Source organism: Rhinolophus hipposideros (genome assembly GCF_964194185.1).
Source record: "Rhinolophus hipposideros genome assembly, chromosome: 6".
In the NCBI taxonomy this organism is placed as follows: Eukaryota; Metazoa; Chordata; class Mammalia; order Chiroptera; family Rhinolophidae; genus Rhinolophus; species Rhinolophus hipposideros.
In genome coordinates, this window is record NC_138052.1 from 23,423,696 (window position 1) to 23,450,070 (window position 26,375).

Here is a 26,375-nt window from a genome sequence, read left to right on the forward strand (position 1 = left end):
AAGAATGATCAGTGTTTTCAGCCTCTCCACTGCTAAAAAGAAGAACCTCACAGTAAAATGAAGAGCAAAACAAAAAGAATTGAAAGAGACATAAACTGTCCTCATGTGTCTCATATGTGTCTCATATGCTTTCTCTTTAATCTGTAAGATCACTTCAGTTTCTGTACCTAATGAAAACCTTAACTTTGGGGCTCTCATCTATTTGCTCATTGTAAAGTGACTAAATCACTACGTATTACCTAGAAACAAGAACCATACTTCCATTCATTTTATTGCTCCCATAGTCTATTTTCAGTACCCTATTCTATATATATTTTAAAGAGCAATATCTATTCGCTAATAATCTCCCACCTGAATTTCACTGTATTTCTCCGACCTCTGTCAAAGAAAGAAAGTTTAGAAGGAAATTATAAAAGGATTTCTACCTTATGTCTTAGGGGAAAGGTCATTGTATGAACATAAGAAGTGAATTAATATCCTCCTATCTAAATAAAGTTAAAACTACACAATATAAGCAACTTCATGTAGAGGCACACCCAACCCTAGTAACTTACAGCCATTTTCATTTTTCATAAATGCTCTCATTCCTATTACTCAGGAGGCATGTTTTTTTTTTTTTTAACTGCATTTTAAAATTATTACTGATTACTCCAAAAGCCAGTACAATATAGTTGTGTTGGGATAACGTTCCATGTTTCTCAAATGATTCCATATTTATAAATTAAGCAGTCTATCGGCGTCTTTTAAGAGTTGGATCTTTCTTTACCTGAGTATTTCAAAACAGGAGGGCAAGTTTAAAGAAATATAAACTTTGCTTTAACCACTAACAGCCAACTTAGATGAGTATAGAAGGACCATTAATTCAATTTCCTCATCTCCTAAAATGAGATAGCATCTACTTTTATCTGTAGTATCAATCAAATAATATTATTCAGTAATATGTTTTTTTAGGCATTTATTTTTGTTTTAGTTGATTACTCAACATGTTTTGAGAAGATCTCCTAGAAAAAAGCAGCCTGTCCCAAATAATCTCTATACCAAATTTGCCTTAACATTTGAATGTAATACACATAATTATTAAAAACAGATGACAACTTAACTTGAATTTCTGTATGTGGTAATTTAATTCTGTTCCTGGCCATATCCTGAGAGAATAAAACCGATTTTAAGTTTGAAACAAATACGGAGCAGTTAGGATACTCCATCAGAAGACTCTTAGGTAAGGTACTTGCTCAAAGCTCTGGACATCTGGAATTCAGGATAGGATATGCAGTAGAGAGGGGCTTTTACTACAGAACAGGCATTATTCTAAGTAGTTTACTGTGAGGCAAGTACCATCATGTCCATTGTACAGATGAAATAATGGAGTCCTGAAACGGTTAAGTTAGTTGTCCAGAAGAAAAGGTATTTATGGATGTATTGGCCTTCGAGCCTAGCAGTTGGGATTTCAAATTCCTTATCATACACTGAGACTCCCACCTCCCATTTAGTGCATGGAGAAAAGAAAGGAGAGAGAGAAGAGTGCATGCTACATGGTACCTCAGCCTACCCAATATCTATTCTCCCCTTTTTCTTTACTAGCAGAACCACCAATTTTATTTTGGAAAGCAATGGGCCCTGTTTAAAATAATCATGGCCCCACAGCCCATATGACCAGTTCTGGTGAAGAAAATCTAAGCATTTATCTTCTGACTTTGTTTTCTGTAAAATCTATTGTTTTTCTGATAAACAGTGAGACTCAGCTGGCACTCGCCTTTTCCCTTTTTTTTTCCAAGGGAGCCTGGTACCATTCTCAACTTCTGTATCAATCCTGAATTTTCCACTTTTGTAAATGTTTATACGAGAAAAATACACTCCTGTTTGGTTAAGCTACTGTTTTTGTTACAGACGGTCAAATGCAATACTTACCAACAAGGAGGCATACAAAAATAGAAGAATGAGCCAGCTTTTGTAGAGGACACTGTATTGCCTGAGTCTAGCACTATATGGTAGCGCGTACACACACAGCTCTATGCCACGTGAGCCTCTCACTTCCACTATGATGGCTTATTCTCTTCTCTGTGCTAGCTGCACCTGGACACAGAGTCATCTCCATAACCATACAGAGGATCTGGTTCAGCGATGACACTATGACAGGGGTTGGCAAACTACAGCCTACTGGCCAAATCTAACCTGTGGTTTGTTTTTGTATAGACTGAGAGCTGAAAGTGTTTGTTTGCTTGTTTGTTTCCATTTCGAAGCACTTATAAAACAAACAAAAATCAACCATATTATTCAACAGAGATTACATAGCACATGAAATTTAACATATTTATATGTTGTTCTTCATAGAAAAAGTATGCTGATTCCTGCAGAAAGCCAGGGCAGAGTAGAGACAATGTGCAAATTATCATAACAGTCCAGGCTGCAAATATTACCCTCTTATAAGGCCATTTTTATTCTCCTTTGTTACCCAAGGAGTCATTATATCCAAAACATGATCTATAATTGAAGGACTCTATAAATGATTTTCTGATGGGGGGAGGGGGTGTTAATGTAGGACAATAGAAAGAAGGAGAAATAGCAGGGCTAATACTTTTCTGACTTAAAAAGGAAGAATTAGTTTTAAGTATATTAACATCAGCTTCCCAGAAAATATCGTACATCAGCTGGAGCTGATTGTTGGAAAGGAAGTATCATTAAACATTCAACAGAAAATCCTAGAAGGAATTAAAATTTGAATACCTCGGAATAAAAATGCCTTTCAAGAAGATTTCCCAGCCACAGGTGGTACCAAGCTTTCATTCCACAAAATGTATTTCCGCTCTTTATTTGAATTCATGTCACAGACAACTTGCAACTGAAAACTGGATTTAAAGCACTGAGTAGGAGGATCATGATTTCCCTGATTTTCTATTCTCATTGCCTCACAGGACTTAAAGATGTTATCCATTTAGACACTTGAAAAATTACTTCGAATAATGTGAAGAAATAAAGACTCTCATTTTTTAATATAAGGCTAAAGTATATTTTCTCATACCCAATGGTAACGATATAAATTATTAAATTTCTCCATATATTCCATATTTTAGAAAATTCATCTCAATGTGTAACCAGCTTTGTGGCAAATCAGTGTTTTTATTTTATTATTATTTTTTTTATTTTTCCCCCTGTATTGCTGTATGTTAAATCTAATTCATACCTTATGGATATTTGAGCATTTCCCCAGAGCCTGGGCCTGAATAGAAAGGAGGGGAAATATGTACACATTAACTTCTCAGATTCCCAAATATCTGAATTTCACTTAATTTCCAAGATTTCTTATTTTACTGCATGCATGCTTATCTTCTAAAGTACTTCAGTCATCAGCATTTCACATGGAAAGCATTTTCTCTTCCTTGACAATATCCATTTTTTTCCTAATAGAATTTTGTCATCATTGCAGAGCTTTCATAATGTCATAATGAATTCCATGCTGTATTGGTCTTCTTACTATTTTAAAGGCTAAGTGGAATTAAAAAAAATAAGTGTATTGCTTCAGCTGTTTTCATCTAATATTTTGCAGATACAACATACTTTGTCTTCAAATAAAAAATGATAACATACTTTTGTTCATATACTGAACACAAAATTACCCTTTCTAAGTATCAATCTTCAAGGTTTTTGACTTCTAGTATTTATCTTTCACATTGAATGTATACATTCATACCAATATCAAATCATGCAACTATTTTATGTAGATTAGTGATGCCTACATACGTTTGTCATAAAAACACATTACAAATCACCATGATTAGGAAAAAACAATTGTGCACACCTGGATTGAGAAACGTATATGTAAAAATGTCTAATATTTTTCATAAAGCTTTTTCCCTATGATTATCCAGATTTCAGTTGGCTTTCTCTGAAACCACTTATTTAAAACAGGCTAATTAAATGTAGATCAAAATATGTTGTTCAGGTTAAATATCCAGGTAGAAAAAATAGTCATTTCTCTATCTTTCTTATATGGCTACATTGATATAAGAATACTTTTATTATTTCCTTTAAGGATATTAAGCAATCTTGATGTTTAAGAATAGAACAAGAATGGCCAAAATTAAGAAACATTTTTAAAGCCCCTATCTTTGTGCATTGAAACCCCTATCTTTTTAAAGCCCCTATCTTTGTGCACCCTTTTTCCCAAACCAGGGTGTTATGTACCTTCTGGGCAGGGTAGATATTCAAAATATTTAACAACAACATTCTAGTGGAGACACTGACCATTAAGAGCCGATTTCCAATCAGTTAGGATACATGCTGACTGGCAAACACAGGTCTTGTCCACTGATGTGGCCCTTCTGGGTATCAGCCATGCTCTTTGAGGCATGAAGTGCTCATGGGGCAAGGGGTAATGGAATATCCGTCACCCACCAATGTTTCATTCACTGTGACGTCTTTCTTCTTGGGTTTTAGTTTTAATTATCCAGATCCCTGCGGTTCCTACTCCACACCACAAATCCTCTCCAGACTGGTTCTCCTACTAAACTCCCTCTTGAGCACAAAGGGAACATTATCATTCTCTGTTCTCTACCAACATAAAGGGAACTCCTGCCTAGAGAGGCTATCCAGCCATGTCTTCCAATTGCTTTTGCATTGTCCCAAGTACATGGTGCATGACAATTCTCCTTCACCCTGGCTTTCCTGCATATTGATTACATAAATCTATCTCATGTCTCTGTCATTTTTCCCATCAGGAATTTTGTGAGAGGATTGGACAGAATTACACTCCATTAATAAAACTCATCAAATTTAACCTTTTACTATAATTATGCCATGGCAATCAATCCAGATAACGAAGAGAATATTCCTAGATGATACTTAAATAGTGGAGGGCTAAAGCCTTAAAAGAAGTAAGTTCTACTACTATATATATGAAATATTACACACACACACACACACACACACACACACACACACACACACACACTGGGGGTACCAAAAAAAATGTATACAAGTGTACACTTTGCACTTTGGCAACGTTGCTCAAGCAGTGGTTGGCCCTAATCAGAAGTGCCTGGATGATGATGGTAACCACTTTGAGCACCTCTAGTAATTGCAGAAGTCAAATGTAACTTGTATTCATCTTTTTTTATTGGTATATATTGAGTATTATAATTTTAATATAGTTCTCCTTTCTTAAAATGTGTATACATTTTTGGCACCCTCTGTGTTTATATGGAATGTGAAAATTATATATATGTATATATACATACATATAATATATACATATAAATATATACATATATATATATTCCGGAACATTTATTATTATTGTCTTTTCACATTACTTTGCTATCTGCACCCTTAAACATAATATTGAGATTTTTTCTTTTTTTGTATCATTAAAAAACTTTATTAAGATATAATTTACATACCATACAATTCACCCATTTTATATACAAAATTCAATGTTTTTAAATATATTAACAGAACTGTTGGGCTATTACTGCAAATTAATTTTAGAACACTTTAATCTTTAATCACAATCAAAAGAGACCCCATACTCATTAGCAGTCATTCCTCATTGCATTCCACTCATCTACTTTCTTTTTTTCTTCTTCTTCATTTTTTTTAATTAAAGTTTATCGGGGTGACAATAGTTAAGTTACATTGGTTTCAGGTGTACAATTCTGTAATACATCATCTATATTTCACATTGTGTGCTCACCATCCAGAGTCAGTTCTCCTTCCATCACCGTGTATTTCATCCCCTTTACCCTCACCTACCACTCACCTCCACCCCTGCCCTCTGGTAACCACTAAACTATTGTCTGTGACTATGAGTTTTTGTTTCTTCATTTGTTTGTCTTGTTCCTTTGTTGTTTTCATTTTTATATACCACATATCAGTGAAATCATGTGGTTCTCTACTTTTTCTGTCTGACTTATTTTGCTTAGTATGATAATCTCAAGATCCATTCATGTTGTCGCAAATGGCACTATTTCATCTTTTCTTATGGCAGAATAGTACTCAATTGTGTATATATATATCCCAACTTCTTTATCCATTCATCTATCGAAGGACACTTTGGTTGCTTACATGTTGACTCTGATTTTCATCTACTTTCTATCTCTATAAATTTGCCTATTCAGGATCTTTCATATAAATGAAATGACATTTCTATCATTGGTCTTTTGTGACTGGAATCTCTTCCTTAGCACAGTGTTTTTAAGGTTTATCCACAAAACATGCCTGAATACTTCATTCTTTTCTAATATTCCTTTTGATGGATTTACCATACTATTTTGATCCATTAGAGTTTTTTTCCTATTAATCTATTTTTCCTGTTATTATGCCTAGAACTTTTTTTATGCTATAGAGTCTAGTAAAGGAGTAAAGGTTTTCAGAATTAAACTGATGGAATTGGTGAAAAAAAATTACCAATGTAGTAAACTACTACAACCTTTCCTATGAAAGAAGTGATCTGTTCAAAGTAAAGAGAAGCTATTAATGCAAATATAAAGTGCCCATAGATTGATACACTTTGAAAACACTAGTAAACATAAAGAAAATGAATAAGGATTGCCTCTGCTTTCTCACGGCAAGATTTTAATCAAAAGTTAATGGAAGCAATAATTGTTATCTCTACAATATCAAACAATTTGATGATTCTTTTTTGCTCATTTGTTTTTTTGTTTGTTTGTTTGTTTGTTTTTTTCCACTTTGACATCACAGCACTACGTAGTTGCTTTCAAAATGATGTGGATAACCCAGCATACTTGGTTGTATGGGGAGCATAGCCTGACACAAGAAGTGCCACAAATATAAATACTAAAATTTAGGTGACTGTTCATACTCGTTATGATAGTGAGTATTTTACAAAAAAAAAAAAATGCTTGCAGATTTAGCTGTGATTCTAATATTTATAATTTTGTTTTTGTGGCATTTTTCATGTGTGCAAATTCCTCAGTGAACTCCAGCTTAGATACACTGGTAGGATGACAATTAGGATACGTGTATATGTACCAAGAGCTTCTGAATCTTATATTACAAAGGCTAAGTTCTTCACTGTACTGATGGACAAACGTAGCTTCTATCTTTCAGTTTTCAAAGAAGACATATTCAATAATTTGTGTAGTACCTTAAGATATTAATATAAATAGTAAAGATCTAAAGCTTGATTATTATTCCTCTGATGTGCTCGTCTGTCTCAAAATGTTTGAGATAAATTATTGGAGAAGGTCTTAACCTTCTTTAGTGCTATGTTTTAAACGGTTAGTTCCTCTTCAGTCTATTTTTGTTTCCTACTAGTAAAACATAACTTTGAAATAAATTACTGTGCATTTTCTTCCTTTTGTAAGTTAATTCACACTACAAAACTGCACTGTATTCTTTCATCCACATAGTCATTTTAAGGGAAACACAAACAAAATGTTTCAAGTTTCTTAGGCTATTTGAAAAAAAAAAAAAAAAAAGGAATCAACTCCAGGAGCAGTCATCCTTGAAAACAATTGACATTTAGTTTCATATGTAAGGTAAATCTAAATGGCATGAAAACCTTTCTACTCACAGGTATCTAAAGATTCGTCTGAATCATCAGGGCAGTCAGGGTCCCCATCACACAGCCAGCTCTGGGAGACACAAGTCACATGATCGTGGCAAAGAAATTCACCAGGATCACACAACTGCTGATCTGAAAATGAAAATGTTTCAAAATAAAATATGAATGAGCTGAACATGAACATAAGAGCTGTACAAAGATGAAATATGAGAAAGCAATACATAAAAGGTACATGGATGGGATTCACATTTTCTGTTCAGCAGCAAAGCTAAACCAATTACCTTTCTTAAATTTAGCCACTCAGTTCACGTACACAATTGTGATGATTTGACTTTGTTTTGGTCTCACACAATTTATTCTGGAAATAGTTAGGAATTCTGTTTGTGTTTATGACAAAAGCCTTTGTCATACTGGATAAGGCATACAGATATCCCAGTAAACAGGTTTTATAGCAGATGTTGATCCAAAATAGAAGTTCTCAAGTATAGAATTTTCTATTCCTCCTCTGCTCCAAGAGAAAAAAAAAATATCAATAATAAAAGTGAAATATTGTACTTCCATCCTAATACTGGGGCTTCGGGTTTCTACGTCAGGTAGGTAAACAATATCACATAATATGGTCCTCTCCTTTTTGCTATGACTTCCCAGGTGACAGCTTCTGCTACTGAACAGCAAAGGTGATAGGAAACTTCCATAATCGTTGCTTTAACTCAGGTTTTTACAGTTGGTTGTATCCATAAAGTCCATTATTTAACATCCATTTTTTTCAGAATATTTAGGATCTATATCCTCAGTCCTACTAAACTCGTCCAATGTTGGTTCTTTGCAATATACTTACTTATACACTGTAAATGCCTTTAATAAAATATTTCATTTTTATATTTTAACTAGAAAAGGAATATTTCTTACAATTAATGACCTTTGAAAATGAAAGAGTGTAGGAACACTTTAACCACTTGATATCACTTACATATTTGTTATGCACATATAGGAATGATTCCAAATTTTAAAAATCTGTCAGTAAATATACATCAAATAAAAATTCTAAGTAATATGAAAGCATTAAACCATAGCTTAATTGGCACTTTTACCCAAGCAATTAGAAAGTGATGGTATATCTTCAATGCAATGGTTTGATAAAATATGGTATATTTTCCTTTCTCTTCCTCAAACTCTTCCCTTCAACTTCAACATATTTTTCAATAAATATATGTTACAAAGAAACACACACACAGTTTAAATCTATAGATGTGGGTATGTAATTATTTTGTCCACTTTCAAACTATAAATGTTTTCTGAAATTTTATATTATTTTATCTTACCCTACTACATTTTTCAATATCTTTGCCATCAATACCACACACTTTACCACTGCTACCATAATTATTGTTGTTTTTTACAATAAATAATTAAGTTGTTGAATATATTCTGTACTTGGCCTTATACTTGATGCTACAGAATAAAAAATATAAAAGTCACAGTATTTGTCTTTAAGTATCTAGCAGGCTAATTGAGTCAAGATATCCAGGAGAAAACAAAAACACTTGTTATACAAAAAATTGCCAAATAAGTGATAAAGAAAATAACTACTAAAAGTTGAGATCAGAAGTGGAGACGGATATAAAGAATATGTTGGGGACGTAAGCATAACTTTAAAGATGTGTAGGATATGAATAAATGGAGAGTAAATATAGGACATTCCAGAGAAAAGGTAAACAAAATTGCTAAGGTGGTAATCATCAATATGTATTTCAGACAAATAAATTTTCTCTACTAAAATTGAAATGACATTTAGGTTGTAAGTCTTGGGTTTTCCCCCAAACATTACATATCCTATCTGCCAGTATATTCCAATGCCAGAGAAGGAGAACTTAAATTCTGCTTTAAATAGTCCTACAACTTTTGTAGGTAATGTAAGGAGAGAGCACAAGATAAAATTCAAATAATTCTGCTTACAGATAAACAGACCATATAATTTATCACCAAACTGGGAGAGCTCTGAGAATAAAGAAAAATTTAGTAATAATTATACTGGGGAAACAGATATAAACCAAGTCTGCTCCAAAAAATTCAGAATGAATGTTTATTGTACCTATAGCTACTCTTCATTTGATCTATGATCTCAAGATGTTAAGTTTCTCTTCCTCCATTCCTCCCAAACTATAATAAACTGCTACAAGGAGAGGGGAAAAGAGATGCTTCCTTGTTAAAGGCCACTGGGTAGTATCTGACTCAATAAATAATAGGTACTTATTGAAAGTATAAAAAAACAAAAAAGGACCCTAAAGAACGATTTTTGGTGTTGGAAAATAGCATCAGAAAAACAAAGGCAAGGTCCATAATGGAGGACCTTGATTACTGAAGGAGGCATTTTGTAGATAATTTCAAGCCACGGGAAAGTATTTAAGAAAGTACTTCAATGATAAAACATGCTACAAAGTCATCTGTTAGACTGTTGTAATTGTCTAAGAAAACTTCAAGATGACTGGGATAAAGTAGTGCAGACTAAAATGGATATTATATTTCAAATAGTGTAAAAAATAGGAATTGGTGACTAAATGGTTGAAAGGCTCAAATATGTCTCCAAGTAAATTGCCTCAGAATTTGATTAGAATGTGTCTCTAAACCAAAATAGGACATACACATAAAAAAATAAAAAAATGGTGTGTGTGTGTGTGAATGTGCATGTAAGCCTGGCCATGTGGGCTGTGGAATAATAATAGTAGAAACAATAGATAGAATAGTTAGTATTTTTGTACGGCATTTTAGCTAAAAAAGCATTTCTACCATGGATATCTTAATTTGTACATTTGTTTCTTTATTCAGCAAATATTACTGGGCTTCTACTATGTCCTAGGTTGTGGGGATACGATAGCAAAAAAAAAAAAAAAAAAACAAAGCCGAAGTCCCAGCAATCATGGAGCTTTCATTATAGTGAAGGATAGAAATAACAACAAAAAATAAGTTAATTGCATAGTATATTAGAAGATAAATCCTATGGAGAAAGTGAAACAGGGATGGGGATTGAGGGTCGGAGGCTGAGGGGTAGAGGCACAATATCATATGAGGTAGTCAGAGAATATGTCACAGAGAATGTGACATTTGAATAAAGGCTTACAGAAGGTGAGAGTGACATCCATTTGAAGAAATGGTCCTGTGCTAAAGGCTAATGGTCACATGCTAAGAACTTGAGGCAAGAAAGTGCCCAGCAAATTAAGGAACATTAAGGAGGGCAAAGTGACAGAGCAAAAAAGAAAGTAGAAAAAACTAAGTTTGAGAATCAGGGAATTTGAGGGTTGAGGGTAGCTGATGAAGGCTTTGAGTTTTACTAAAAGTCAAGAGGGGAACCCATTGGAAGTTTGTATGTAGAAAGACACAATTCAACTTGTATTTTATTTATTTATTTATTTATTTATTTATTTATTTATTTACTTATTTATTTTTAATTATTACCCTAGCTACTCTGTTGAGAACAGACTACAGTAAAGTGAAGGTAGAAGCAAAAACACCAACTAGGATGTTACTGCAATGACGTAGGTGAGAGGGGATGGTTGAGAGGATAAATGAGATGGAGTTTCAAGGCAATATTTGATGAAACTAAAATAAAATATCTTGTTCACCATTTCATTACATGTCAGAATCTTGAATTCAGATCTCTGACCACAAATGTATGACTTTTCAACAGTTTTTATAATATACTGAGTATGAGGTGCTTTGGAGACATTAAAGAATAAATATACATTAGGCAGTGATACACTTAAGTCTGAAATTCAGAAGAAAGATCAAAATTGAAAACACAGAACAGACCTGAGCTGTGAGGACAGAGCTGTGAGACAGTGACAAACATGGGAATAGAGGTTGATGAAATTAAAGAGAGGTAGGGGATTGATGAAATTAAAGAGAGGTAGGGGATAAGGGAGAGAGAGAAAGAGAAACACAAAAAAAGCGTAGGTGAGCCAAAGAAACACAGGAGACAGAAAATTTAACCAGAAACACAAGAAGAGCAATGGGTAAGGAGATTTATTAAAACAACATGGAAGTTCAAAAATTAAATTGTGGAAGGCAGTCACCAGTGACAAAACTCAAGTATGATTAATTCTGAAAGGATGGCATAGACATGCACATTCAGGGAAAGGTGCCACTGAAGGAAGAGAGACTGGAGGCCCAAGACAGATGTGAAAATGGAGAACTTTCCTAAGAAAAACACATCGGACTTGAATAAGAATCTAAACAATACTACGGGCACTTTCCTCGAGAAGTAAATGAGAGAAAATTGAAATAGAAATATTATTAGCTGGTAGGGAACAAAGATAAGGTATTCTTACTCTGTTGTGTTTTCTCAAAGAATTGAAAAAGCAAGACTTGAAATTTGAGGGAGTAGAATTGGAAAGAGTGGCAAAGGTTTAAAATAACTGCTGTGGGGAATTAGAAAAGGAATCAACATGGAATTTGTGAAAGGATTTCTTTCTAACACCAATAAAGATCCAGCTAAGGTTGAAAAGTATATATTTGACAATTGAATGTTTTGTTCATTTTGTTTGTATTAATGTCAAAATGTTCACCTACCTTAAGCCACAGATACAGAATAATCCCTTGGGAAAATCCAAGAAGAAAATTCCTTTGGAAAATATGCAAACCACCCATCCTCAATAGGTATTCGTATGTATGTAGACATATACACCAATCCACCACGATTCAAAAATAACTTTTTATTTTAGGAGTAAGGTGAACTTAAGGGGATTTACCTAATAAGACTATGTTAACAGTTTGCTAAGCAAGTTCTAACCTTTAGAAACAATTTGCATTGCTGCAATTGTGGGGACAATTTTATATTATTCCTCTAAGAAACGCCTGTTAAGAATAGCTTCCTACAACCACTTATTTATTTTCAACCAGATATAACATTTCAAGATCAGTTTTTAACAGCATTGATTATAGGATTCAAATAAATGAATTTTCAGTATTTCAAGGTGATTATTTTCCAATATATTCACTGAATTAAGTTTCTTGAATCAGAAGCTAAGTATGTTGTGTGTATGTGTATTTTGCATTTATCCTATTTTATGCTTCATGCTAAACTTCTCAGATAGCCAAATTAATCTTATTTTAAATGTCTTTCTATTGTGTGAAACATAATGCTATACATTATAATTAAAACGAGAAGCTTATGAGAACATGCAGGCAGTTTTGCTTACATCCCAAAGGAAGAAGATCAAAGCCAGTACCCTATCTCTTTGTAATAATAGACACTTGCAATCAAAAGACATGAAAAGATTATGACAACCATAGCCTAGATTGAGTTTGGATTCATCCTGGCATGAGAAAAGCTTCGTATGATAACCCTGCTACATATATAGGGAAACATCTAATTACTTATTTTAACAAAATTGTATAATATTTTTGGAAGTTGGATATAGATAGTCTTAGCTAAAAAAATCAATATACATTAGTTGCCACAGACTAGTTAACTTACATTTTCTCATTTTAATGTCATGAACTGCTAATTATAGTCTTCTCAGAAAAAGGAAGTATCAAATTCAAATACTAAAACTAATATTTATCAATAGGGGTCTACTGAATAATAACTATGTAGGCTCCAGTTCTTGACTATTTCACCATAATTAATTAATAATAATGTTATGTAATTTCCCTTAGAAGTTGATATGCTATTTAAAAACTAATCAGTGGGTAGCTTACCAATAAATTTTCTGCCAACTGAATGCATAACAGGACACTATTGGAACACTTAAAGGAAATATAAATGATCAACTCTGGCTACTAATTACAAATTAGAAGAAAAAGAGAGATAGTACCCATTCAACAGCTAAGCACCTGAAGAGACTAATATTGATCCTCGCTAAGTTAAAGAATAGGTACAACCTCTTGGACAAGCTAGGTATTAGGAAAATGCTCTGACAGATTTTCATATCTTAGTTAAGATCAACAATATTTATTATTTCTGTATCTCATTACTTAAACATACTACGGTTAATAATAATATACCATTTATAACTGCTAAAACAGAAATATGGCTATATTCCCTTTATCCTCACTTAATAGGCAATGAACTCATTACCAGGAAACAGAATTTTCGTAGAGATCTACACAATGTATTACAAATTCATCTTCAAATTTTGATAAAGCTCATTTAAAATTAAAACAACAGTTAGTTATCAAGTATTAGAAAGTACCTAAACTTTGTGTCCTCTATATTTAACACCTCCAAAAAAAGTGCAAATGTAAATGAAAAATAAATTCCTCAGAATTCCATTTAAATTGTTTTTCATAATATGGTTAAAGGAGTTCTCCAATGCTTTCTTCTATTGTTTTTTCACCATTCAACATACACTTTTAGTTCTCCATACCGTTCTATTCTCTTTCCTTAAATATACCATTTTATGTGTCTTTATTGTTTCTTCTATTCCTTGGAATGCCCTTTCCCATATAATAAAATTCTAGTCCTTGTCTAAATTCCAATGACGTTTTACCTCCTTTAATCAAAACATCCCCAACAAACATTTTCTTCCTCTATCACTGGTTCTATAACACTCCATTCAAACCATGAAAAATCTCCTATTGTATTTTACTCTATGTATTATAGCTACTGTGTGATGAGCCCCTGGAGGGCAAAGGATTTTGTCCTAGATTTCATGTATCCCCTTAACAAGGTGATTTAAATGGGATAAAATATCAAATTTTATGAAAAATAATTATGCATTATTTTAGGAAAGAGGGGAAAGAGAAAAAACAATGCAATGTTAGTGTTTTGCATTTTATTATCAGAATTATAAATAGCTTTATTTAGTTAATCACCAAAATAAAACTAAGTTCTCCCATGGTTAAAATAAAATTCCCTGAATAGTAAAAGATTATCCCATATAAAATTAAAACATCCATGAAAACTAAAAATCAACCTTGAGAGAAATTCAGAGTTATCCTCCAGAGTCTCTTAAAGACTATACTGAAAATTACACTTTTATAATAGTTGGTTGTATAATGGTAACTTAGCCAAATGTGTTAATGATAGTTTTTGTTGTTGTTGTTGTTGTTGTTTTTTAATAATCCCTTTAGGAATATCATCATTGTAAGTGTAAGATAAAATGAAACTTTCAATTTTAAGTCCATCTTTAATAGGAATACAAAAATATTTGGATTATACACATTTTGGAAGATTGGTATCAGGGAAAGTAGGTCAAAAATGTTCAAACTTGGCAGTTTCATTTTACCAAGCAATACTCATATATATTCTTCATAAAATTCATGGTTGATTGAAAAATAAACCTTATTATACACAATGGATTTATAATTTATGGTATAATTTATCTATGTTAAATTCATCCTTTATTAAAAATTTGCCCAGGCTTGAATTAGAGAGGCAATTAGTAATGAAAAGTATCCATATGTCAATGGTAACATTATTTTTAATTAAAAATTCCCATTGTCATGCTGAGTCACTATTGATAATTTACAAACTTAATTACTCTACCTATATATGTGCTCACACACTCACACAGTATGTACACATGTTCTTGTATCTTAAAATTAATATATAACTCTGCCTAGAGCTCTGCTATCTCTGAAGCTAAGACTGAATAAGAGAGACTATTCACTTATTGAGGAATCTCCACACTACCTTCCATAGCGGCTGCACCACATGCATTCCCACCAACAGTGTATGAACCAGCAATGCCTCTCCTGGGTATCTACCCAAAAAATCTGAAAACATTTATCCATAAAGACATATGTGCCCCAATGTTCATTGCAGCTTTATTTACAGTGGCCAAGACATGGAAACAAACACAGTGTCCTACAATAGATGAATGGATAAAGTAGTTGTGGTATATATACACAATGGAATACTATTCTGCCATAAGAAAAGATGAAATAGTTCCATTTGCGACAACACGGATGGATCTTGAGATTATAATGCTAAGTGAAATAAGTCAGACAGAAAATGTAGAGAACCATATGATTTCACTGATATGTGGTATATAAAACTGAAAACGACAAAAGATCAAGACAAACAATGAAGACACAAAAACTCATAGACACAGATAATAGTTTAGTGGTTACTAGAGAGTAAGGGGGGAGAGGGGGTAGTAGATGAGGGTAAAATAGATCAAATATATGGTGATGGAAAGAGAACTAACTCTGGGTGGTAAACACACAAAGTGATATATAGATGATATATTACAGAATTGTACACCTGAAACCTATATAACTTTACTAACAAATGTCACCCCAATAAAATTTAATTTAAAAAGAGAGACTGTTCAAATGCTTGAATAAGAGTGCTATGTTGAAATAAACAGTCTCTCAAAAATGTCCATGTCCAAATTCCCAAAACCTGTGAATCTGTACACCGTTAAAATATGTACACAGTTAAAATTCATCAAAAAAGATGTCATTAATTTAAGGAATTTGAGGTGGAAAGACTAGCCTGGATTACTCAGGTGAACCCAGTGCAACTAAAAGGGAAGAGAGGAGAGAAGATGTGACCACAGAAGCAGGAACTGGTGTGATTTGAGAAAGGGACCAAGAGCCAAGGAATGCGGGCAGCGACTCAAAACTGGACAAGGTAAGGAAATGGATTCTCACTTAGAAGCTCCAAAAGAACTCAGTCCTGGCTTCTAACCTCCAGAACAGTAAGGCAATAAACTTGTGCTGCCTTAAGCCACTAAATTTGTCGTAATTTGTTAAAACAGCAATAGAAAACTACCACCAGACCCTAGTTTCATCTCACAACCCAGACATCACTTATGTAAGTCTGATTAAATGAGTAGGAAACAAGGAAGCTGTCAGCTATTTTACCAATAATTTAAAGGCTTTTTTCTACTAAGCTGGTTCTTGTTAGTTTCAACACGATCTGCTTAAATAAAATGCCTTTTTTATTTGATCCCTGATATTAAATGACAGTCAAAATACATCTGCACAGAACTAAGACCACAAATGACGCCTAGAAGCACATGATAGGGTTTTATGAAAAACACCAAATTTGCTCAAATAAATGACATCCCTGACTGGGATGTATATGGATTAGGAATGTGCACGTGTGTGTGTGTGTGTGTGTGTGTGTGTGTGTGTATGTGTGTGTGTGTGTGTGTGTGTGTGTATTAGGAGATGAGAAAGTTCAAGTGCAAAGATATCTTTCCATTATGATAAAATTGTAATTAATTGTATATTTTTATGCTTTCTAATGGCTACCAAATTTGCAATCATTCTATGCCTTATTTAGCACCAAATGTTTTTAGTGCTGCAAATGGCAATTCATTCTTATTTAAAATGTCTTATATAAAACCAAGACAGAATTGAAAATTTAAAAAAGAGTATTATCCCCAGGAAGAAGCTTTCCTCATTTATTATTTCTATCATAATGAACAAATAAAAAAGTATCTCTGTAAATCAAATCCAATTTGGTATTTAATTTTCAAAAAGAAAATAAGGTGTTTTTTTTTTTTTTTTCCTTGTTCATTTAAACATGAGAAGTCTCCTTGGTTTTTTTTTCAGGCAGTAATATGGAAAATTATAAAGCACTCAGCATAAACCTGTTTGAAATTGCTTCTTTACTAAGAAGAAAAAAAGTAATAACTTAAACTATCAGAATAAAACCCCGTCCTTTATTTAGCAAGAGATAGTTGATAAATGTTTCAGTGGAATAAAACTGGTACATTCAATATGGTTGACTGGATATTTTACTACCATTGGACTAATGCTTTGCAGTTCTAGGTTCTTTTCTGAAATTTCAGTACAAATGCCCTATTTCCTTTTAATCTGCCCTTTCTCAAAAGCCCACTGAACTGAATCTGCAGTTATTTCATGTCCTACATTGTTAAGAAAAAGAAAACATTTGGCATGTCTCCTTTGTAAATGTAAAAAATAAGCCTAAATTATTGACATTTCCTTGCAAGTTCTATTCTCTAAATCCTGTGTGATCCTCATCCAATCTCTCAGAGGGTACCAAAATTTACATCTTTATTCTCATCTCTAGGCTTAGTGAGATATGAAACAGATGGTTAGGCCTTGGCTCTCTCAAGGATGATGCAATGTTTCCTACTTCATTATACTCTTACTATCTTTTAACCATTAAGGACTCTTCAAAGACTACAGTTTTACTTATCTCAAGTTCCTACTTTGATTTTAAAGTATATTTTTCAGCCATATGTTTTCCTATCTGAAAAGACTTTAAACTTATTCATGTAATTAATATTCATTCACTATGACCCAAATTAGGCATTAAAAATATAATGAGGCAAACCACAGAATTTCTACCCACAAGTTGCTGGAATGTCAGGAAAATATAAATATATACAATGATGTGAAGTTGGCACTAATATAGGTGTATCTGGAGTTTTGGAATAGCTTGAAAATGGAGCAGCTTGTGCTGTGGACAGTTAGGGTTCAAGGTCAAGATGGGGAGAGAGCATGCAAAAGATACTTTTAGTTGCCTACCCAACAGCTATTGTTTATCACTTTTTGAAAACCCCACTTCCCACTACAGGAGCAAGGAAGTCCATGTGCTTACTTCCTTTTGTACCTAAGGTACAGACTCTAATGTTGACTAATGTCAATTGAGGTAAAGAGTCTGCTAGGACTCTCCTGGGAAACGTTCTCTTTCAAAAAATAAAAAAAAGAACTTGAAAGGAGTTCCTCCTGCATTGCTTTATGTTGTGAGCAGTTGAAATTTGGAGCAGCCACAAATATTTTAAGAGCATGAGGATAAATCAGCCTAAGGATGACAAAGTGGTAAAGTGGTCACCACCTGATTTTGGATCATACTGTTGGGCTACCCTGAGGTGCCCCTGCACCACAACCCACTAATCTCTAGACATTTTGTTCTGTTATGCAGCTAATATCCTTAGTACTTAGCCATGGTGTGCTGGGTAATACCATTACCAATCAGAACAAAGGAGGTTGGAAGCACCATAGGCATATATCCTTTATGATATTGTCAAGAATACCCTTCCTTAATATTCTCTATAATCGAAGCCATGGAATAAATCAACTTTCTAGATCCTTCATTTTAGCTACAGGATAAAACAAATATTTAAATAGCTGAAAGTCCATTAGGAGGTAAAAAAGGATGATGAGATATTGGTTTTCATAGAATGGCCACCCTTTTTTAGACATATATCTAAAACCCAAACTGTCATATGAGAAGAGCATCTTTATTAGTTAACATGGTAAAGGAGAAAGGCCACATAGCTAGGTGGGCTTGTGTTATTTGAGTAATTGTAAAATATAAATAAAAGTCCAATGGGTTTCCGAAACCTAACTATAAGTAACACAGATAATTGTGTACTTCTCTATCGAAGACATATTTCATGAGAATTTAAATTAATCCTCATGAAGGTAATTATTACCCTATCAAAAAAAAAAAAGTCTAATGTAATTTTTAAATGTTAATAGGAAATTAGAAATGGTAGCCATGGGGGCATAAAAATATAAATTGAGGCTCATAATGTTTTCAGGAACAGATATAATACATGCATTTTCTCACATTATAACAGTTCTTGTTGTATTTTTTTCCCCATAATTAAGAAATGATTGAGAAGCAGTATACTTTAATTTAACACAATACTTTATAAGTCATGTTACCAGACAATGTATTAGAGTGTTATCATTTTCTGTAGTTCAAGTTTGGGTGATATTTTAATTGCATAACCTATATTTAACTAAAATGTAAGAAAATGAGGATAATCAAAAGGAAAAAAGGCAAATCTTCTGAAGTTCATCACTTGTAGACAATAACTACTATATTTTTCAACATTCCTATAGACCTTTCTATGTAACAAAAAAATACATATAAATTGTTGGGCTTTTAAAAGTACTCAATATATTGATTTGTATATTGCCTTACTTTTTTACTCAAAAATATTTTGTACTAAATTTTCATACCGGTAAATGTAATTGTACATACTAAATTTAACAAGAACATGATAGACCATTACATAAATTTTCCATCCATACATATATATATATTTAACTTAAAAAATTGGGAGCTACCTTAATATCCAAAAATAGGTAATTGTTAAATTAAAAGTTGTAATAAACAACTCTGTGGGTAATCTTTGGTCACTCGTCTTTTTTTTTTTTTTTTTTTTTAATTACTTGATGGGTAAAAGTAAGATTTCACAGAATTGATTTTTAGAACCTCTGATGCTCTTAGGCAAATCATGCTCCAAATATAGTGTCAAAATTTACACTCCATGCTTACTTTTACCCACACCCTAACCTATATTTTCTATTATTTTTTTAATCTGTCAGTCCAAGATTAAATCGTTTAAAATATTTATTTTTCTTTTAACCTCAAATATTTTATTCATATTTTTGACCATTTCCAGGATCATATTAATTTTAAGAGATTCAATGATGACAGGATTTAGAAAAAAATCCATGAGGCGTGAACATCCTGGTGCCTGTTGTACATATTATCTTTTGTTTTTGAGAAAATTTAGGATTTAAATAAGTGGTGACTTCATTCTTAAGGTGTATGTTTTTTAACTGAAGTTTAACTGACTACAGCATTATATTAGCTTGAGGCGTACAACATAATGATTTGACATTTGTATACAATAAGTATATGTACCCTCACTCCCAACACAAGGTTACATTTTTTTTTCTTGTGATGAGAACTTTTAAGATTTATTTTCATAGTAACTTTCAAATTTGCAACACAATATTATCGACCATAGCCATCATGCTGTACATTATATCTCCATAACTTATTTACTTTATAACTGAAAATTTGTATCTCTAGATCCCCTTCACCATTAGATCCACCCTCTCAAATCCCTCCCCTCTGACAACCACCCGTCTCTGTTTTTAAAATGCAGTATCCTTTCCAGAAATATAGCTCCAGAGCTTCCATGAGGGAGAAGGGACTACATGTGCAGTTCCTTAAAGATCTTTTGTTGACTAATCCTCCTTACTTGCCCTTTTGATATGGATGGCTGGGCAGTTTTAAGGAAAAGCCTTGTCACTTTACTTCCCAATGAAAACTCTAATAGAATTTTCCAAAAAAGTTTAAATATAAAATTCCCAATGTGTAATATGCTTTGTCACATAAAAGAAACAGTGAAGATGACTCAGAGTACTTCGAGTGTTTTGGGGAAGTTCAGCCCAGGATCAGCCTGTCCAGTCTCAAAAATAAAAAAAAAATTGCAAACTTCTAGGTAATATCTTTATCTCCATTTTCTTACAGTCACATAGTAGGAGAAATGCTACCTGGGGAATCTAAGAGAGTTATTGATGGAAGACGAAAACCTCAACAGAGGATGGAACATTATACAGGAAATATTCAGTTATTGTTTGGGCATCAACTTTGATTAAAAAATCAAAAGAGTATTTCTTTCATTTGATTTCTTGAAATTTCTACTCCACCAAAATGAATATATTTAAAATGTAATCTAATTTAGAAAATTGAGGCACAACAAATTTTGGCATATCTGGAAGCTAGAATTCATTTAATATTCATCATACTTTCTTTAAAAATATACAGACACACATATTGTAGGTACTGCTTAAGTATATATTTTACATATACAAGGTCGGACAATTAATTTTGTGAACTTGTTGCAGTGATGTTACTAACCTTTTGTTTTTATATCAGAGGGATTATTCATTATGGTTTTGCACCAACTGGACAAATAGTTAACCAAGTTTACTATTGAGAAGTGCTGGAAAAGCTATGTGAAAAAGTTAGACGACCTGAACTTTTCACCAACAATTCATGGCTCTTGCATCACAGCAATGAACCAACTCACATAGCCCTGTCTGTGACGGAGTTTTTAGCCAGTAAACAAATAACTATACTAGAACACCCTCCCTACTCACCTGATCTGGCCCCTAATGACTTCTTTCTTTGCCTGGAGATAAAGGAAATACTGAAAGGAAAACATTTTCATGACATTCAGAACATGAAGAGTAATACGATGACAGCTATGATGAGCATTCCAGAAAAAGTTCCAAAATTGCTTTCTAGGGTGAATTAGGCATTAGTCTCCATACATAGCTTCCCAAGAGGAGTATTTTGAAGGTGACCATAGTGATATTTAGAAATGAGATATGTAGCACTATTTCTAGGATGCGTTTGCCAACTTAATTGTCAAACATCATATACTTTATATATCTTTATATATATTTATGTATAATAATACATATCTTCATGTATCTTTAAAGATATATTATAAAAGTACATATGTATTCATACATGCAAAATACATCAAATTTATCTATCATCTTCTAATTGTGAGACAGAAATATTCCTATTTTTTTCTTCAGTTAAACATAGCTCAGTGTGCCAAAAAGCCTAGCTATCACAATCTTTCAATTTGTAAGATTTAAATCATGAGTTTCTCATTCACGTTTACAGTTCTTCCTCCTGAGAGATTGATAAATCATAAAAATCATTTCCTTATCATAAAATATTAATGTGTTTTTTTCTCATTAAAATAAGCCAAATGTGGTGATTACTTATGAATTGGATGCTTTTCTCTTTAAGGAGTGGTTAAGTATATTTTAAAAGTCTTTTGGCTTGTTGTCAAAAATGAATCTAGATGAATAATAAAAATCTGTCTTCTATAGAAGAATGGAAAGCAAACACTATGAACTGTAAACGAAACAAAATCTCAATGTGTGTTACCCATAATATATATCTTTCGAGAGATTATTAGCATCTATTGAGAAGGTAAAAATGCAATTAAACCTTAAGCGTACTGTGTTTTAATTGCTATTACTTATGACTTTTATGCAATTAAAGTGAGTACCTTTCACTATGAATAAATAACTTCTTTGAAGTTATTTTAAATGTTTAAACTACTTTTAAAAATATATTTTAAAACAGCTAATTAGACACAAGAACATTCAATATTTTGATAGTAAAGATTTAAGAAAAATATAAAAGTACCTGTTATCTCATATTTCTGTTAAATATTGAAACTTCACAAACTATGTTCTATATGCAAGGAAGTCTGAATGAATTTGAATTCTTGCAATTAAATAAGGTACATTAACACAATATCTCATGTTTTTAATTATCTACCTTATTAATTATTATTAATTATATACATTTACACTCTTGTTTCCCAAGGATATTTATCACTTTCTCGATACGGAACTATAAACACAGTGAGGTAAATATCGTCATGTGTCTTGGACATCCTTTAATAAATGATTTAATTAATTATGGAAAAATAATAATTTTTAAACACTTTTATTAAGGAAAAAAAATTTTTCTCAAATTTGAAGAGGTAGCAGTATTATAACAGTTAAAAATCCAAAACATTAGATGTCATCAAAATGGCGGCATGAAGTGAGCGTCTGTAAAGCTTCCCTGTAATTTACAACTAATTGAACAACAATAACTCCACAAAGAACTCTGTCATGCGGGGTGGCCTGCAGGGTCTCAGCTCCCGCTCCCCACATAAAAACGCAGGACATGGTGAGGCCAAAAAGGAACACCCACGGAGCCATAAGTAGGGGAGTCATATCACTATATTCCCACTGGAGGCATCCGCCTCTCTGCAATCCACTGTTGCCAGGTACCATCTTCTTGCTAGCCCCAATTTTTTCTGCCAGCATGGCCATGGCAGTTATATTCGTGGCCAATGGCTTACGGGTTACAGCTGACGGCCAACTAGCCATAGCCATCTGATCACAGTTGATGGCCATTTACTACCCAAGCCAGCACCTTTCTATGTGAGGCTGAGAGCCTGGAAACTACTTTCTGGGGCTCTGTTCCCACACTCCACCCCTATAGGGTCTCGCCTCACAATCTATGCGGCAAGCGTCTTCCGCAAGAGGCCCTATGCGAGGAGCCTGGAGGTGAATGCAATATCCTGGACACAGCCAGGCTCTCTGAGCACAGCCAGGGTTTCTCAAGGCACCACCAGTACTTCTAGGCACAGCCAGACTTCCTGGGCTTCTTAGGGTACCATCTGTCTCCCTGGGCACAGCCGGGGTTTCACAGGGCACCACCAGTCCTTCTGGGCACAGCCAGACTTCCTGGGCTTCTTAGGGTACCACCTATCTCCCCGGGCACCACCAGGGCCTCTCAGGGCACTGCCACTCTCTCTGGACACAGCCAGACTTCCTGGACACAGCCAGGGCTCTCAGGGCACTGCCACTCTCTTTGGGCACAGCCAGACTTCCTGGACTCAGCCAGGGCTCTCAGGGCACTGCCACTCTCTCTGTACTCAGCCAGACTTCCTGGACACAGCCAGGGCTTCTCAGGGCACTGCCACTCTCTCTGGACACAGCCAGGGTTCTCAGGGTACTGCCACACTCTCTGGGCCTCTCAGGGTGCTAGAACAACAGCCATTCCCAGTCAAGGTGCTTACATATTCTCGATGGCAGCCGGTTAAACACAAAAGCAAATATCCGCCAGTTCCAATACATGATGTATTATTACTATATAATGCACATTCAGAAAAGTACAAATTTAATAAGGTCATTGCTTGGTGAATTTTCCTTAACAGAACACATTCTTGAGACATCATCAAAATGGCAGCGTGAGGTGAGCCTCTGTAAATCTCCCCTAGAATTTAAAACTAATCAAACAACTATAACTCCACAAAGGACTCCCTGCACAGAACACAGGCAAGATGAAGAAGCCCACTACTGATCACCTAAAGGTGGGAGACTCCCGCGAGTGGGGGAGGAGGGAAAGGAGAAGTGCAGGAGCACTCAGACCAAGCTTAGTGCTCCTAGTTCGCTGCATCCCAAAACTACCGCAGCTGTAGGAGAGGAAAGAACTCGAACTCCTAGGGCTCCGCTTATGGCTCACAGGGCTGAACTCAACGCTCATGGCAGAGACCTCGGAGAAAAGACTGAGGGAAGAAGGCTCAAAACGGTCGTTTAAGCACTCACTGCCAAGCAGAGAACGGAAGCCTTAGGCACTCAGACTAGCCGATCCCTCCGTATCCTCCCAGAGCTTGCCCCGCCCCCACCTGCTCAGAGCTAGAAGCAGAACAGCACCAGTGTCAGATCAAAAGTACAGAATATTTGCTGTTCTGAGAACTGTGGACTGCAGACACAGATTCGCAGCCCAACTAGTCCCGGCAAAGGTGAGGGAGCTGTGGAAGCAGGACTGGCTGTGGTGGTCGCCGCCATTGCTCTGGGCCACCTCTCAAACTCACCCTGCCCCTGGCCCCACCTTTCTAGGCAGATCCCTGAAGGAGTAAACAGAACTGCTGAAACATACAGACTCTGAATCTGGTGCAGGAAGAGCTTTGCAAGTTCAAAAGCTCTTGGCATCCCCACACGGACACTGCACCCTGTGACCCAGGCGAACTATTAACAGAGGAGAAGCCCGTCTCCCAGGCAATCCCCCCATTGTGTGAGAAGCTGGAATAGTGCAGAGAAAACATAGCACTACTGTGTGAGAGAGGAAAAAAAAGGCTGTAGTCATAGAGAAAATAAAACATTCTACCGACAAGTACCAAAACAAAAGAAAGACCTCTTCCTATCAACCTGTTGCAGAAAACACTCCTGTAGATGTCTAGGAAGAGAAATAATAAATCAGTAATTGCCATGAATAACAAAGGAAACAAGAAAGCTAAGAAAGAAAGTGAAAAGTCTCCAGAAAAGAAACTTAAAGATATGGAAATATGTGACTTAAATTACAGAATTTCAAGCTTGCAGTTCTGAAGAAAAACTCAAAAAGACGGAAGAAAGCAGAGAAAGGGAATTTAATGAACTTAGAAACACAACAAAGAACAATATGAGAATTTTACAAAAGAGATTTACATTTTAAAAAAGAACCAAATGAAATTTCTGGAGATTAAGAACTAAACAGAAGAAATTAAGAATAAAATAACCAGCTTAGGTAGTAGAGTTGACCAGATGGAGGAAAGAATCAGTGACATCGAAGATAGAAAATTGTAAATTACACAGATGGAAGAAGAAAGAGACTTGAGATTTAAAAGAAATGAAAGAACTCTACAAGAACTTTCTGACTCCATCAGAAAGAGCAATATAAGAATAATGGGCATACCAGAAGGAGAAGAAAAAGAGAAGGGAACAGAGAATATTTTCAAAGAAATTGTTAATGAGAACTTCCCAAATATGTGGACAGAACTGGATCCTCGAATCCAAGAAACAAATAGAACACCTAATAGCCTCAATCCCAACAGACCTTCTCCAAGGCACGTTGTATTGAATCTGTCTAAAATTAACACCAAAGAAAGAATCCTCAAGGCAGCCAGGGAAAAGAAAACGGTAACCTACAAAGTAAAGCCCATTAGATTATCATCAAATTTTTCAGCAGAAACTCTACAAGCCAGGAAGGAGTGGAACTAAATATTCAAACTATTGAAAGAGAGAGATCATGAGCCAAGAATAATAAATCCATCAAAAGATATCCTTTAGATATGAAGGAGGAATAAAGACCTTTCCAGACATACAGAAGCTGAGGAAATTTTCTAATACACGACCTGCACTACAAGAAATACTACAGGAGGTTATTTGACCACCATCAACAGGGACAATTTGTGGCAACCGAAGTATAAAAAGGGGGAGAGTAAAGGCCTGAACCGGAATATGGGAATGGAGAAAGTAAGTGTGCTGAAGAAAATGGAATACTCTAAATATCAAACTTTCTTTTACATAATCTTAAGGGTAACCACTCAAAAATCATTCAGAACAGAAATATATACTGTAATAAAAGAAGAAACAAAGGCAAACATCATATAATACCACCATACAGAAATAACAGACAACAACAAAAAGGCAAAGAAACAATAGAGATACAGCCTTACCAGAAAACTAAAGATAGAATGACAGGAAATCCTCACATATCAATAATCATCCTAAATGTAAATGGACTGAACTCACCAAAAAAAAAATGCAAAGAGTA

General features: G+C 34.3%; 1 protein-coding gene across 7 annotated transcripts in view; it reads right to left on the bottom strand.

Annotated features, from left to right (window-relative positions):
• The window catches only part of LRP1B (LDL receptor related protein 1B), a 1,877,633-nt gene that overhangs the window by 1,508,950 nt on the left and 342,308 nt on the right, over window positions 1-26,375 (bottom strand). For all 7 annotated transcript variants that reach the window (XM_081051911.1, XM_081051912.1, XM_081051910.1 and 4 more), the window contains exon 2: window positions 7,532-7,654. In XM_081051911.1, coding sequence (XP_080908037.1) covers window positions 7,532-7,654 — 123 coding nt within the window. The remainder of the gene's footprint in view (window positions 1-7,531; window positions 7,655-26,375) is intronic.